Source organism: Pavona decussata, unplaced genomic scaffold (assembly GCF_977016875.1).
Source record: "Pavona decussata unplaced genomic scaffold, jaPavDecu1.1 SCAFFOLD_67, whole genome shotgun sequence".
NCBI classification, from domain to species: domain Eukaryota; kingdom Metazoa; phylum Cnidaria; class Anthozoa; order Scleractinia; family Agariciidae; genus Pavona; species Pavona decussata.
This window is the reverse complement of record NW_028145486.1, coordinates 2,724,803-2,740,743: the sequence shown is the minus strand read 5'-3', so window position 1 is coordinate 2,740,743 and position 15,941 is coordinate 2,724,803. Positions and strand designations below refer to the sequence as shown.

Genomic DNA, 15,941 nt, shown 5'->3' with positions numbered 1-15,941 from the left:
CTTTGATTCGAGTATAGTAACTAATCAGTAAGGATTCGTTCAAAAGATTTTTGTCCTTCAGTTTTGCCTTAGACTTTTCTTTACCATTAAATTAAGATGAGCCTTTAAAATCATCTTTAATGAGTGAGATGAAAACCTCGGTTAACTTTTAGTCGTGGATTAGTGTTAATCGGCCTTCGAACAACCGGGCCCTGGTATGTAAGTCTACGCTCGATATACAATGTACCAACGAAACCAGTTCGGATATAAGCCATTAAAATTTCTTTAAATTGTATGATTGGACAGCTTCTCTATTATGACAGGTTTTAGTTCTACCAGCCAAGAAAAATAATTTCAATGATAAAAGTATATATACATCCCGACCATTGAATTCAGCCGAATATCGCCGTACGCACCCCACGGATAACTTTCTTTTCATCGCCCAGGACGAGGATTTTTCATGTACTTACATGCCGTAGATAATCATTACATGGGGACACAAGATTACATTTCTTACACAGCGTCGAGGCTGAGTTTTCGAGAAGAGCATTTGTTTGTCAGAACAAACAGTAACAGTTTGGAGTAATGTTGATGGCTTTTCACGGTGTCTGGACGACAGCGTCAAGAACTCACGCAACAGACAGTTCAGTTTGTAGGTGGAAAATTTTGCTGTGTGCGTTTTAAATACTTGTGACCACGTTAGCAGATGTTCGATACACAACTGAAGAGAAGCGTTTTTCATCCTCGACATCCTGAAATATTAAAATCAATGTTAAAATTTAGGTCTACAGAATCAAAATCCCGTTCAAGCCTGAATTCTTTTCGGGCTTTCTTTTCGTATAACTGCGAAGATCTTTCTTCTATTGAATCTATCATCCGCATTTCAAATATTGGTTTTGTTGCTTACTTTTGAACAGCATTCGCTCCTATGTACCGTATTCAAATTACACAAATAGTAAGTGGCGTATAGCCCTTTACTGTAAGATTGTCTTACAGTACCATAGTTATTCATGCATACTATATAGGTTTCTGTGTACTGTACCATTCTTTACCGAATTAAAACAAAGACAGAAAAATTAGTGAAAATTTTACTATTGAAATCAGTTGAAATGGATAAAAAATACAGCAAAAAAATGATTGTCTTCAAACATTAGCATTTATGTATCATTTTCACCTGTCAATTTTGAAGCCTTTTTATGTGAAAATGCATTTCTTATTGCTGTGGAGGAAAACATTGCAAGCCTGGTGAGACAAGAGTATCATTCGTATCAGTCGGAGAAAAAAACGTTTTTATCTGGCTTCTTTATTACTGAATATTCCTCATTTCATGTACCAGTGAAGGTAACTTTCTGCAGGACCTTTCTCGATCGGGACGACTTCAACTACACCCTACAGTTAATAAGTTTCAAGTATAGAAAACGATTAGAAGTGAATCAGGACGACTATAAATAAAATACCTTCAAATCAAAAACCTCAAAAGATAGAAATAGTTACCGACAGCTAAGATACTTAACTGAACCCTTTTAATCTTCGTAAGTCAAAGCAGAGGAGATATAAAGGAAAAAAGGGACTAATTCTCACTATTTTGAGCTGTCGGAGCTGCGGGAGACCTGGTTACGAGATTACCTTGAGGCCGGTGTTCCGATTGTGGTGTAAAGTATATCTCTGAATTAGGAGTGGCTAAACTGTGTTTACTTTGTCGTTTTATAAATGTGAAGGGCGCGACAAATTACAAGCAACTTCACTGATCTTTAGTTACTTTACTTGCACAATCGACCGTACAAATCATGGCTAGATCCAAATACATGTAGCGGCGCTCAACGATTAATTTTGGTAAAAGGCATCCAACACGCAATGAATATATAGCTGTTAAACTTAAATTAAAGTGAACTTCCTTTTCCAGCACTAACATACTACAAGTCAATGCAACAGTACAAAGAAGAGTCTCTTGACTCCAAATCACAGGAGACGGATACGCTAGGCACAGAGAATCCAATCGCGACTACATAATATTACTTTTGAAGTCTTTGCTGTGAGTTATTGACACTTGCCGTCGAAAACAGTACAACGTACAGACTTGCTGTCAGAGGCAATCTGTAATTTTGGTATATATCTCGCTAAGTGTGCCTTTAGTGCTTATTTGAAGGAAAATGGCATTAAGCCGGGCGAAAATCATGTATATACCATGATGTAGGACTAAATATAGCTGTGGTCACTGAAGTATTTCCTAATCCAAAGATATTAGTATATTTTACTGCCTGTTTGAATCGACTCATTTAGTGCACACTGCGCATGTCAGCTCACGCCCTCGGTAATAAGGTGGACAAGTTGACAAATACCCACAGTGCGCCTGCACAAGGTACAACAATGCACCGTCGTGACCGCGGTGGCTTCCTGGAACAGATTCCGGTTCCTCATCAACACAAATAAAGTTCCCCCCTTGATCATAACCCCAATGTTGAGTCATCAAGTAACCATGATACTCTTCGGTCCATCCATGAGGACAGTCATTCCTTGCAGGGATTATCAGCTGGGTGCCACGTGACCTGATATAGCACACGACACAAGGTGCATCATGCTCGTGGACATTTCTGTCGAAAGGATTGAAGGAACTCACTTCATACTCAGCGCCATATATGCCCCCAGCGCTTTCAAAGGTGTCGGTATATTTTGCATATTTGGGTTGGTTTGGCAAACAGATGTATTCCGCTCCGCCTCCTTTGTGTTTGTAATGGCCACCTGCTGTGAACCCTAAGTACAGCATAACAGTAAAAAACAAACTTTAGATGAAGCTAAGCGGGAAACGACGCTTAGATTGTTTTTCCTTGTTAGTAAATACTAGTTACATTTTTAAATGTAACTAGTATTTAAAAAGGATGTTTTTAAGTAAATCAATGACTTATTTAAAAATAAGTCATTGTGCAAGCTCCTGAAGAATGTGGTAACGTGATTTACTTAAAAACATCCTTTTTCCTTTCTCGATTAATCTCCACGCCCTCCTTCCCGCCTCCTCCTCCTCTTCTCGACCCCTCGATTTGTTCTACCCCTGTTAAAAGGTCCACAAAGGAGAAATAGACACCCAGGAACAGTATTGGGACGTAGTACATGTTCCGATATCTGCATTTTTGTATGTGTCGTTAACGTTTCAAAGTGTTTTTCCAGCAGTCGGAAAATTCCCACCGACCTCTGGTTGTTATGCAAGATTGAGAACTCATTCACTATGAACCCTCTCAGCGAAATCACGGCAAGTTGATAATAATGGTTATGTAAAGTCCAATGATACATGGGTGTGGTCCCAGCCGGTGCAGTGGTTTTTAACGTCTCCATACATGAGAAAGGACTGTTTCTTGGTGACTATCCGCTTTACGTAAAGGCGGCACTTTCTTCTGTGTTGTTTTAAGATCCCGAGTGTTGGTTCGGCCAGGATTCGAACTGACCTCCCGCTCTGTTGTCTTTTTTTATTAAGCGACTTCCTCAAGCCTCAGACCACACTCTGAGCTATGTATCATCAACATAATGAGTTATCAGAAGCCTCTTAAAATTACCTATTATAGTACTTGCTCCTTATCCGGAATTCCCCACTTCAGTAACAAACGTCATAAAATTCATTAAGTAACACGAAGTGCATACCTACCTGTGTACACAACCTGAGCATCTCCACTGCAGTTTGTGCGCCCCCAGCGAACGTACTTCACTCCAGACAGCCCCTGTCCTTCTTGTCCCTTTTGTCCTTTGGGCCCCGGTGGTCCTTGAGAGCCCTCTTTGCCGCTTTGACCAACATCACCTAAAGCGTTTCAAAGATGCGGTTTACTTTAAATTTTCAACATAAGGACATGGAGCACTGATTACTTTCTCATGTATTAAACCTGTCTTTATCTAATGAGTCACATTTGCTATGACTATTGCGTAATCAATAACAAAGTGACTACATCTGGTCTAAAACTATGGCCTCTAAAGCCAGTCCGAAGTCTTGATCAGCATCGTGCTAGATTACAATGTATGAATATTAAGTGAATCACCATCGCAGTTATGTACGCAACATAAGCAGTTGCGTAAAGAAAGCCTGAAAAAAATTGAGGCTTGAACGGGATTCGAACCCATGACCTCTGCCATGCCGGTGGAGTGCTCTACCAACTGAGCTATCAAGCCAACTGAAAGCTGGTCATATTGTAAATTCGTAATACACCCGTAGAGGTGAAGTATTAAAAGTGGAAAATATATGACAACAATGTATTAGTTTTGTTCTTTTTTTCGTGATATCCAATTTCAGAAAATAGCCAACGCAAAACCTAAGTAAGTACCTACATACTCTTCACGTTTATAGTCCGTTAGTACCTTTTGGCCCAGGAAGACCCTGTGGTCCGACAAGACCCTCTCGTCCGTCGCGACCTGAGGAAATTAACAAAGGAAATAAGGATTAAGGACTCTCGGTCAATCCGGCTAATATACGAATGTCTGGATTTAACAACACAGTTGAGAGAATGGCTCCAACGACGGACTAAATATCAACACTCTCGAATCTCGTCACGGTGGTCAAATTACCTCTTCATATTAACTCTGTGGTAACACCAGACATTCTTTTCCATCTCCCCACCGACGCAGCACAGCTCACAGGTTCTTTAGAAACTAACCCTTTAATCCGTCAATCTAAAATACAACTTCAAAAGATCATGACATTTTTCTATACGGAAACCTTAGTGGAATCGGCATCTGAACAATTAACTCGCAGCCATAACGAAAGTTTTTCTTCCTGTGCCACAAGAGAGGACCAGCTTAATCTCCAAGATTTAAACAGAAGAGCATTCAACGGGAGACCTCTTAAGGTGAATTTTTATCACTTTGCGCTAAAAATAAAATTAAATCTTTAAAGAAAAAGCTCTTTCCAAGCACCGATTAATCCTTAGTTTGTCAACATTGGCTGCCACATTATTCATATCTTGGCATCATGTGGGATTCAGGCATTGTTTATAAATGCTTACTGAATGTTAGGTACTGAAATGTTAACTGAGAGGATGTTTATGCCAATAACATGGACTATTCAAGAATTTTCGTAAAAAGCGGTTTCCAATTGCGTGTCTTAAAACCAAAACCAAAGAAATTACTCCGGCCAATGGTAGTAGATGTAAACAACACAATCAGAATTCGAAGCAAATACATGCAACTGGCGCCAAGCGCGGGAAAACGCGTGCGGCAAAAACACGATTGGTTTTGGTTTTGCTTCTCATTGGTTGAGAAAGTGGCGCGAGTTTTGTTATCCAATCACAGAGCGTAGTAATGGAAAACCAAAGCAAACGCGAAATTTCTTTCGACACTCAGTTGAAAACCGCACTATTTCCAATTTGGAGTAACTCCCTCCATTAACTATGCTCTTAGTAATTAAAACTTCAGAGACGTTCATTTTTTCAGTTTTCACCAGTGTGATACAGTATCACAGCCCTCACTAACCTGGTAATCCGGGTGGTCCCGCGGGACCTGCAGGACCATCCCTACCGTCCCTCCCGTCCCGTCCTATGTAAAACAAAATAGTTGATTGACATTAGCACTGTAAATGGAACAATCGCCGACTCTTCCGAAACTCGTCACCATAGCGCACGGCTTAGGTCAGCGCAGACTAGCTTTCGCAGTGCAGTCAGAAGAACGAGGTCTTTTAGGAACAAGACTGAGTGCAATCGCTTACTATTTCGTTCCTTTTCCTGCAGCTGGAATCTGTGCTGTTTCAGGTACAGTTGGAACACATACATGTGTCAACCTTTAAGAAAAATGATTCAAAGGCGCTGTTACACCGGGCAATTTTTCTCAGTTGCAACTTGTCTCGCAATTTTGTTGCGACACAAGTTGCACGAATCATTCCCCCATAATGAACATGTCTAGCAATTTTTTTGCTGCCGCAACCGTTGCGATAAGTAGAAGTAGGTTCTAATTCCTGCAACGGTGGCCGCAACAAAAACGTTCCGAGACATGTTTATTGGAGGGCACGTTACACTACGCAAACGATTGCCAATGGTCTGCCTCTCTTCCGAGTACGTTTAAACACATAAAGGGACAAAAATTAAAACTTCCTTTTCTTCCCAGACACTTTTAGGGCTCAACAAAATTCGCAATTCTCAGTAGAGCATCCAGTTATCTCGTCTCTTTTAACCAGAATTTGTTCGATTTGTTTTTTCCTGAGAAAACTGAAGACTGCCGTCAAACAAACCTCTGAATGATACACTTGTTTCTAGCACATCTTTTGGAGTGGATTTGTTGTCATTGAGAGCCCTGAAAGGAGGAAAATAAATTAGCGCCAACTTTAAATTTAAAAAAGGGATTGATTTTCAAAGTTCGTTGACCTCTAATAACAGGAAATTTAGCTAAATAGGTTAGGAGAATTAAGTATCTGATGATCTAAGGAAAACAAGATTAAACCAGATCCCAAGGAGAAGTATGATACGAGTGGTGGTTCACGCTTTTTTCCTTCTTGAAAACCAACTTATTAAAACCCTCGCTGTGACGGATTATATCGGTTTACCTGATTTCCAGAACTTTCAGTCGCTTCTCCAGGATTTGAAGACTTAAAGCGACGGTCCTCCTCAGTCGAACATGCAAATCTTTAAAACCATGCTTGGCTTCATTCTGAGGTGGACTTGAAGGGACGAACGACTTTGTCGCCAGTTCAAGTGAGGTCACCTTCTCATCCATTGTTGCCAATTTCTGTTTCATTTGTAAATGATCCATGAAAAAAAAAGCTTGGAAAACCATGCAAGACAAAAGAAAAATGATCGCTGCTATATAAACCAAGCAACGGAGAATCTCGGAGATGCCGAATTTGTTTCTTTGCTCTTTAGTTGTCGTATCCATAGTTAAATGATTTAGTTTATGTTCCTAACCGTACCTTCGCAAAGAAATCTGACTGAACGCGTCTGCCCCAAATAATGTGCTTTGTCGCGCTATTTATGAAACGGATACTAATTATACTCACTGATAATCTCATTCACGGGTCAGACGCTACAGAGTTACGTATAGTTCCTTGATAGCTACCAGATGTTTACTGAACGATTCAAGGCCTCAACTTAGCAAATTTCCTAAACGGAACAGCCATAGTCACAGGGTAGAAATTACTAGTCGACTTGTAAGCTTTAATTTTTGTTAAAAAGAAGGAACAGTTATGATGAAAATCCTCCATAGTAATATAGTAATTTCTTTCTTCTTTAATCTAATCTAATTTCCCAGATCTAAGGCCTTTTTTCTTTTACCGACTGACGTTTGGAATCACAGTGATAGATTTTCCCACAATTATAATCTTCAATCTTGAAAAACAAATTGCACCCAACAGCCCCAAATAAGTAAAACCCCCTCCTTTTTTCACACCATCCATTAATTTTAGTATTACAGAACGTGCCTCGATTATGGAAAGAGTACAGAACTCAGAACAAAAATAGACGTCTTATTTCCTTTAAATCTACTTGTGAGCTTTGATCCAGGCAGTTGGACTTGTTCCACATTTAAAGTGTTGTTACTGCTTATGATTACGTTACTGAGGAATCTTGATAGAACTTGCCATTTGAATATAAGGATCGTAACTGAAAAAAAAAAAACAACAACAAAAAAACAAGCAACAACAACAACTGTTTCCAACAGCTCCAAAATAACGCCTTTTCCTTTTTCATACCAATTCCATCAATATTCTGATATTTTCTTAGTAATATTAAGGACGTGACTCGATTATGGGACGACTCCAAGACTTAACAAAAATAGAGGTCTTAATCCTTAATCTGCTTACGAGCTTTGACCCGGGTCAAGTACAGGCAAATTAATAAACCATCCGGGCCAGTTTATTCTAAATCTCTTTACACAATTTTAACGCCCTTGATCAAGTTGTGCGTGGATTCCTGTTCTCTAGATTTTACATGTGTGTGCGGACCGGACGGCAGAATAAATGGAGCAAGGAGTGCTGCTGATTCATACTCCGTTGTGGCGTCATTTGTTGGTTTGTTTTAGGGCGAGGGGGGTTGTATTCCAGAGACGAGAAGCGCGTAAGGTGTTATGGGGCGAGTTAATCTTCCCAAAAATCCACCAACAAACCTTGTAAGTTCTCTTTAATTCTCAGGGCAGTCTAATGCATAAAAAAGGTCTCTGGACGAAACGTTAAGTACAATAATTGTTCATATTATATTGGAAAAAATAAAAACTAATTTACGTTTTGCTTCTCCCCCCGTCACGTCCCCTCGTTGTTCACTCGCTTTACTATTCCTAAGAAAAATAAGGTAGTGCTTGTGGTCTAACTTCCGCGCAGTACTGGTGTCCATGTACCGCTACGTACCTAGTTTTTTTTTCTTTTTTTTTTTTTTTATTTGCAAGAAAACACACAGTTACATACAATAATAAACTAGACAGTACTTACGCACTTACACTTTGTACAATATTACAGTTAGCTTACTCACTCGCTGGCCCGCTACGTACCTAGTTACGAAAAGCTGTTATTAGCAAATAATTGACTGTGCTATCCCCGTATCAAAATTAGCGCGAGATAAAGCTATCAGGATCAATAATGATTTTATTAAAACAAGAGCAATGAGGTTCTCTTAGCTTAAGATTAAGGAAATAATCACCTGAGCCTAGCTTCGCCCCTGACAACTCCCCAGTCGGTTCAAACAGCGGATAACTGATATATTGTTAGGAGTACATTTTATCCTCTGGATAGCGATTTGTCTACTGGATGGCGTCATCCGCTGCGCTCTTTGAACAACCGGGGCCAGAGGCATATCTGAGAACTATTTGAAAATTTAATGGTGTTTATTTATATCACTCAGGGCGGAATTATTTGCTGCATTTTATTGAACTTCGCACGACTTGCTGTGTTGTTCAGCTAGTTTAGTAGACCCAGCTTGGAGAGCGAAAATACGAGTATTTATCACATCACGCGAAAGACCTCCCTGTATTACACCTTTATTTCGGGTTAAATTATACAAGCTATTAACCGAGTTGTCCACTAGTGCTTCTGATTAAAAGATTCTTTCTGAATAAAATGAATTATAATCCACCCATTAATTTCCGCACTTTCTTATTGGACAAAACACGTCATTTGGTACGAAATCGGATGATAGTTATCGGACGATAACAGTCTCCGATTTTTTCCCGCGAGGTCTTACTTGTCATAATCCGATCACATTTTAACAAAATGTCTTAACTTGGTTAGCTTGCATTTATTTGACTGTCATCACTTCGTGGCCAGTGCTTTTTTGTCTTTTCCGTTGTAAAGAGCGCGCATTTCAGAAACTAATCTGACCCCTTTTAGGCTTGCTGGTATATCGGATGATAATGCCCTCGCCTCAACGGATTGTCCTCAAAATTTAGCAGATACACTCAAAGCTTCGCTTTTCTGGCAACTGTTTATTTTTCGAGCAATCGTTCAGCCTTGAGCCGTCCTTATCCTCCGATATTTACTAATAACATGGAGCGTGAAATCAATAATTTGTGGCATGGTAAATGACTAAATAAATTTAGATCAGTAGTCTGCTCGAGGATGTGCGGCATCTCCTTTATTCACCACAGAACGAAAATATCAGAAGCTTAACGCACTAACTATCGAGAATAAATGAATATTTGCTGGAATTTATGTAGACATCGTGCGTATTACAAAAAGTCATGAAGGGAGAACGTTCCTGTCGGCAGAGATCCACTCGTGACGTCACGGAAAAGATGGAGTAATCAAAATGGCGGGCGCTTCGAATTTGCAGCGGCCCTTTCCAACTGAAAACGCACTTGTTTTACAAAAAGAGTTACAGATTCCGCATACTGAAAATGTGTACTTTATGACTATGTGACCAGAAAAATTTGCGTTTTGGAGGTTTACATGCCCTTTAACGCACTAACTATCGAGTCACTGAAGCACACTGAAAAGACGTCATATCGCCCTCCTCTATAAGACGGACTAAGACTGTGCATACTAAAATCAAGGTACGACTTCATGACAAGAATCTGCAGAAGTAGAAAAATATCCAAGTTATAGGGTTTTTCTTCTTTTCTAATTGTGTTTTTTTTTTTAACTAAGAAAATAGTAAGGAGGCAAAACAGAACTAAGTATTCACTTTTTAGAACTGTTCCAGAATAATTAAGGAATTTCCTCATCCCCGAGTGGTCTCTTCAGTAATCTACGGTTGAATCAGAATTACATACGCAAATGCTAACTGCGACAGTCCTCAAAATACAAATTTATCATCAAAGATGAGTGCGTTATGATAACCTTATCAACATGATTTCAAGCGTATATACGCACTAAAGTTACTTAAGCCATAAAGTCTGTAAAACATAACAGGTCTAACTGCTTCTTTGTGAGGTAAAATTACCAAAAAGTGTACTGAGATAAAATGACAAAAGATTTCTAGAAGCGACATTGTTTCACACAGTTTAAGCTGAAGTTTTTCTTTCACTTCGTACAAACCGCGCATGTTAGCTCGCGACCGTTGTAATAAGGTGGACAGCCTGAGAAATGACTACAGTCTGCCTGCACGAGGTACAGCAATGCACCGTCGTGACCGATGTGACTTCCTGGCACTGACTCTGGCTTCTGATCAACACAGATATAATTACGTGATATTGTATGACCGTAATGTTCAGTCATCAAGTACCCTTGATACTCTTCGGTCCATCCATGAGGACAGTCATTCCTCGCAGGAATCATCAGCTGGGTCCCACGTGATCTTACATAGCACACGACACAAGGTGCATCATGGTTGTAGATATTTCTGTTGAAAGGATTGAACGACTGACCCACTTCATACTCTGTACCATAGATCCGTCCTCCGCTGTCAAAACTGTCTGTGTATTTTCCATATTTGGGTTGATTTGGCAGACAGATGTATTCCCCTCCGCCTCCTTTGTGACTGTAATAAGCTCCTGCTATGAACCCTGGGTAGAACATTAGTAGAACATACTATTAGAGACATCAAACTATTTATCCCTGCACTTAAAGTAATCTCTGTAGATTAAATATTCTTATTATGTAGTTCTCCCTTCGAACAATACCACTTTTTAATATTTCAAAAACACCAGGCTGAAAGGAAAAAAAAAAAATAAAACCTACGGGTTTAAGGCTACATTGTAGTTGTAAAAACACGGGCGCGTTCCCCTATTCCAACACTGAAATTTACAGTGATCCATTTTGCTAAAATTTTAGCTCTCTCTGGTAGTGGCATTGATTCCAAACACCGACTAGACATCTAATATGTAAGCGTTAAGTACATCGTTAAGAATGTTCTGAAAATTTTGTGGAATACTCTTGGGAAGTCCCTTGCGCAGGAGCCCGCCCTTATGGTCATAAATCCTTGGCACACTTTCCCACCTAGGGGAATTTGGATGACGGCGAGAGAATGCAATGTTTCTTCTCTGTGACTTTAATTGAATTGCTTACCAGAGTACAAAACGTGGGCATCTCCACTGCAGTTTGTGCGACCCCAACGGACGTACTTCACTCCAGACAGCCCCTTTCCTTCTTGTCCTCTGGGCCCGGGTGATCCTTGAGTACCTCGTGTCCATCAAAAACAAACGAAGTGGTATTTTAATGCCATTTTAAGGAATTGACATTCCTTATACTTTAAGTAAAAATGTAAATAGGTGCAAATTTGTAATAGTCAAAGGAAAACAAACTTTATGAAACACAATGTTAGACCTTAACCTACGCTGAAGACTGGTTGTGGCAATACCTTTTGGTCCAGGAAGACCTTGTGGTCCGGCAAGACCTCTTCTACCTTCACGTCCGTCACGACCTGTAAGCATAATAAAGACACAAATGTAAATTTCTTTTTTCAGCAGAGTTGACAAGGTAATTTGGCCACCGAAAGAGATTCTAGTGCTGACGTTTTAAGGGTTAACCCTTCGTCAGAGTGAAGGACAAGACCAAAAATTCGTCACCACTTCCCCACCGATGCAGCGCCACAGTTTCTTTAGAAACGTACCCAGCTAATAAAGAAACAGATGAGCAAAGAGCAAAGAATCAGAACCAGAAAACCAGAAAAGACAAGTTAAGAACTCTTGGGTGCTCACGAGAAAAAGAACTCGATCGAAAGCTGCACTTTTAAAAATATTAACCGTAACTGGAGTTTGAAGCTTTTTGTTAGGGTGTCTGATTTTGGGGCTTCGGGAAGTCAAGAATCTATTAGGCGTTATTTATCTTTTTCGATCTCCATATGGAAAAAAAGGTTTCAGCTCCATAATGGGTTTCACCACAGTAATATTCAGTAAAGGAATTGAATTTACCAGCCATTCTATGGCGTCTTAATGTGAGACATCTTGAACTGGACAATCGATATTTAAACTATACATACACTCAATCAATAGAAAAGCTTTGTTAATACACCTCAGTAAAAATAAAACATCGTTTATAAACATGTTTACAATAGGTGCTGCTAACGCTATCAAGTACAGAATTACAATTTCAAAGTTAAAAAAAATTGAAGACCACCTCGTATCGCAATAAATTTTTTTGGCGCAATATTGGAGCTTTGGAGTAAGAAATATTGGAGTAAGAAAGCTCCAACTAGATAGCAGAAAAAGGAACCCTGATTTAAAAGCAACCTTCAATGAAGACCACTCTGTAAGTTAAATTTTTTCTCATTGCCAGGAAGTTTTATGTTTGTTTGTTTTTGTTTTTTGTTGCTTTTTGTCTACCCGGTGTTCCCGCTATTCCTGGAGAGCCTGGTGTTCCTGTTTGTCCTGGTGTCCCCGGTGGTCCCGGAGGACCCGCGGGTCCTGCGGGTCCATCCCTGCCATCTCTTCCGTCTCGACCTAAAAACGAAACAAAGTGTGACCATTTTTTAATATTGTGCTTTTAATCGCAACCAAAAGAAGAAGGAGGTGGAGAAGAAGAAGAAGAAGAAGAAGAAGAAGAAGAAGAAGAAGAAGAAGAAGAAGAAGAAGAAGAAGAAGAAGAAGAACAAGAAGAAGAAGAAGAAGGAGAAGAAGAAGAAGAAGAAGAAGAAGAAGAAGAAGAAGGAGAAGAAGAAGAAGAAGAAGAAGAAGAAGAAGAAGAAGAAGGAGAAGAAGAAGGAGAAGAAGAAGAAGAAGAAGATGATGATGATGATGATGATGACGACGACGGTGACGACGACGACGACGACGACGATGATGATGATGATGATGATGATGACGATGATGATGATGATGATGATGATGATGAAGAAATCACAATCAAACTAACCTCTTTGGGAATAACCGTCTCTTGGAAAAGATCTGTTCTCTTTCAGGGCCCTGGAAAAAAGTAACAAGAAATCTCGACATAAATAAATGACTTATTTTCATTCCTTTTATTTTCGGATACTGCTAGACTTAACAGTCATCCACACGTATCTGAAATGTTTGTTCATTTTGTATATTAACTCTCTACTGTTGGCTATTTAAACTCAAAATAGCCAGTTCGATCCCAGTTTGCTTCATAGCTCATTTCGAAAGGACTGCATCTGTATCTCAAGGTTATGCGTCGGAAACACATTCAAGCCTGCTTGTTTTTGGCGAGATTCTAGAGTTGCTAATGATAATCTACTTTAACAGAAGCTAGTTCGTTTCCTTCGATCATTTACCGCTTCCAGCAACTCTTACGCTTCTCGAATGCTTTCTAAACTTTCCGCGTGCACTAATCATGAACCACTTCCAATTAATTTTATACTTTCCTTTCAATTGTGCTTTTCCTTCAAGCACACATTTTAACTTGTTTTCACTGTGAAATATATCTTCTGTGCTGTGCTCATATGCTTTGTTGCTAGCGAGACCCAACGTCTCAGTCGAACCAAATTTAAAACCAATTAAACAAAAGCCGGGTAAACACAAATGCAGAAAATAAACAAAACATATCATCATTATTATTTTTATTATTTTTATTATCCTTATCATCATCATCATCATCATCATCATTATTATTTTTATTATTACTATTTCACAATTGAACGACGAGTGTGTAGACATTATATCTGAACTGGTGTCAAGGAAATTAACTGCAATAAAGTTGTTAAATAAGGAGATCACCAATGTCCGTGTGGCCAGTGTATCTCGAGCACTACAGGATAAAAGCTGCAAAATGACAAAACTAGCTCTCGATAGTAATCAGATTAATAGTAAAGGTAATTGAAATGCATTTATATACCGCATTTTCTATTTACATATATTCAAATGCGGTTTACACCAGCATATGTCCATTAGCGACCTCATCCTACCCTCCCAACCCATGAAATCATGAAACAGCACAAAGACCAGATCAGCACACCTGGAACTCCATGCCCTCCTATTTGCGATTAGTGTTTGGGTTATGAACATTGAAGTGTAGTGAGACGGGGCCTACGGTTTATCGTCCTTATCCGAGAAGACAAGAAATTCTAACCATTTGCAGACGTCATTACAAAGACAGCACTTTCTCCTCAATTATTTGAAGACCCTGAGTCGGGGTTTGAACCCACGACCTCCCGCACGGTAGTCCGATGCTCAATCAACTGAGCTTACCGGTCGGCGGTTAGATTACCGATACAGGTTTTGGCAGTCTGTGTGAGGCACTCAAAGAGCCAAGCTCTCATGTTTGGACATTATCTTTGAGTGATAATCAGATCACAGATGCCGGTTTCACAAGTCTATCTCAAGTATTGAAAGAGCTAAAGTGCAAAGTAGCCGCACTAGATCTGTGTCATAATCAGATTACCGTTGTTGGTCTTTCAAGTTTATTTGGAGCGTTAACGCAGCCAAGTTGCAAAGTGATCAGCCTTAAGCTGGACTGTAATAGGATCAGTGATGCTGGTGCTATCAAAATATCCATTAAACAGCAAAGCTTTAAGATAACCGAGCTTTATCTTGGTGGTAATTAGATCACTGTCGTTGGTATTGTTAGCGTGTGTCTAGCAATAACAGAAGTGCAAAGCAGCAATCTAATCAAGCCAAACTAGATCTTTCGGAAAATGTTGTTGTTTGCGACTAACGAAAACAATTTCTGGAAAATCTCCTACGATAACACGGACCAGATACCAATGTGATGCATTAGGACAATGGCACAGAAGACGCGAGTTGGGAACGTCAGTTTCACACATACACGCAGTCTTGGTTCTCGCCGACCGTTCATGAGAAAGATGAGACTTCTTTATAGCCTAGGAAAACTAGTATACTTATAGAAGTTGTACATTCAAATGCAGTAGGTCACATGAAATAAAGTAAACTATCACTAATCAGTGTGCCTCGTTTACTCGATTCTCGCCAACGTCCTTAGATGACGTTAGGCGCTTCACCCGCCAGACCTAATCTCTCTGCTGCTCGGCGGTACAACTAAGAAAAGCCAATTTCGTAAAGTTTCGAAGTCACAGAAAAGTGAGGAAAATGCTGCGACAAAAGTTTTTCGCAGAAATAACCTAAACATCAAGGATATTGCTTTACTGAAAAAAATTGGTGGGAGGGATGGGGGGGGGGGGGGGGGTTGTAGGGGTACTTCAAATGAAAATGTCACCTATATTAGCCGGTCACTTTCCTGATCAATGGCAATAGATAGCAGAAACTTTGCAATGGAGATCCAGTTTTCGTTAAAAATTACTGTTCTAGTGCACAGAAACCAGTACTTAAAAGAATGCTTTAACGTTTGGCGTAAAATTTAATTTCAGGATCTTCAAAACATGGGAATCGCAACTGAAAAGGTCAGCTGACTGTCAGATCACAGCTCATTGCTGACTCTGGCGTACGTAGACAGATGACGTCATAAATGACATCATGCTCGTTACTGATTTGGTTTCCCTTGATAACAACTGTGCACAGGTCATATATGAGATGAAAAGGCATGGACGAGCAAACAAAAAACAAAAGCGCATTTGAAGACTTCGCTCAGTATCTCCGATCAAGAATGTGTTTACTTAAACATAAATCTTCTCGTGTTCACTGACGGTCATTCAGAGACAACTTTTCGCGGTTGTGAGTTAAAACATTCTTCCTAGTGTAGATTACTCGCATACACACCTTACGACTCC

The 15,941-nt window shown here is 39.7% G+C and overlaps 4 protein-coding genes across 5 annotated transcripts in view; 1 reads left to right on the top strand and 3 right to left on the bottom strand.

The window, feature by feature from the left end:
- The window catches only part of LOC146478068 (uncharacterized), a 66,634-nt gene that overhangs the window by 37,745 nt on the left and 12,948 nt on the right, over window positions 1-15,941 (bottom strand). The gene's annotated exons all lie outside the window — the stretch shown is intronic.
- LOC146478056 (uncharacterized) overlaps window positions 502-15,941 on the top strand; it is a 208,781-nt gene continuing 193,341 nt past the window's right edge. For both annotated transcript variants that reach the window (XM_085112786.1, XM_085112785.1), the window contains exon 1: window positions 502-553. The gene's annotated coding sequence lies outside the window, so the exon portion shown is untranslated. The remainder of the gene's footprint in view (window positions 554-15,941) is intronic.
- On the bottom strand, window positions 1,274-6,854 carry LOC146478070 (uncharacterized). Its single transcript, XM_085112796.1, has 6 exons — window positions 6,488-6,854; window positions 6,176-6,237; window positions 5,425-5,487; window positions 4,315-4,368; window positions 3,614-3,763; window positions 1,274-2,730 (listed from the first exon to the last, which is right to left on the bottom strand). Exons 1-6 carry the CDS (start codon window positions 6,814-6,816, stop codon window positions 2,252-2,254), a joined length of 1,137 nt encoding a protein of 378 aa, XP_084968922.1. The 5' UTR covers window positions 6,817-6,854; the 3' UTR covers window positions 1,274-2,251.
- The window catches only part of LOC146478066 (uncharacterized), a 73,911-nt gene continuing 66,738 nt past the window's right edge, over window positions 8,769-15,941 (bottom strand). The window contains exon 7 of the mRNA XM_085112802.1: window positions 8,769-10,866. Coding sequence (XP_084968928.1) covers window positions 10,385-10,866 — 482 coding nt within the window. The 3' untranslated portion in view covers window positions 8,769-10,384. The remainder of the gene's footprint in view (window positions 10,867-15,941) is intronic.

Excerpts from the sequence above, each read along its gene's own strand:
- LOC146478070 (XM_085112796.1), bottom strand. The coding sequence starts at position 6,816 with ATGGATACGACAACTAAAGAGCAAAGAAACAAATTCGGCATCTCCGAG. Across the intron at positions 5,488-6,175 it reads AACAAGTGTATCATTCAGAG|GACGGGACGGGAGGGACGGT; the intron begins GTTTGTTTGACG and ends TGTTTTACATAG. Across the intron at positions 3,764-4,314 it reads GGGTCTTCCTGGGCCAAAAG|GTGATGTTGGTCAAAGCGGC; the intron begins GTACTAACGGAC and ends GAAACGCTTTAG.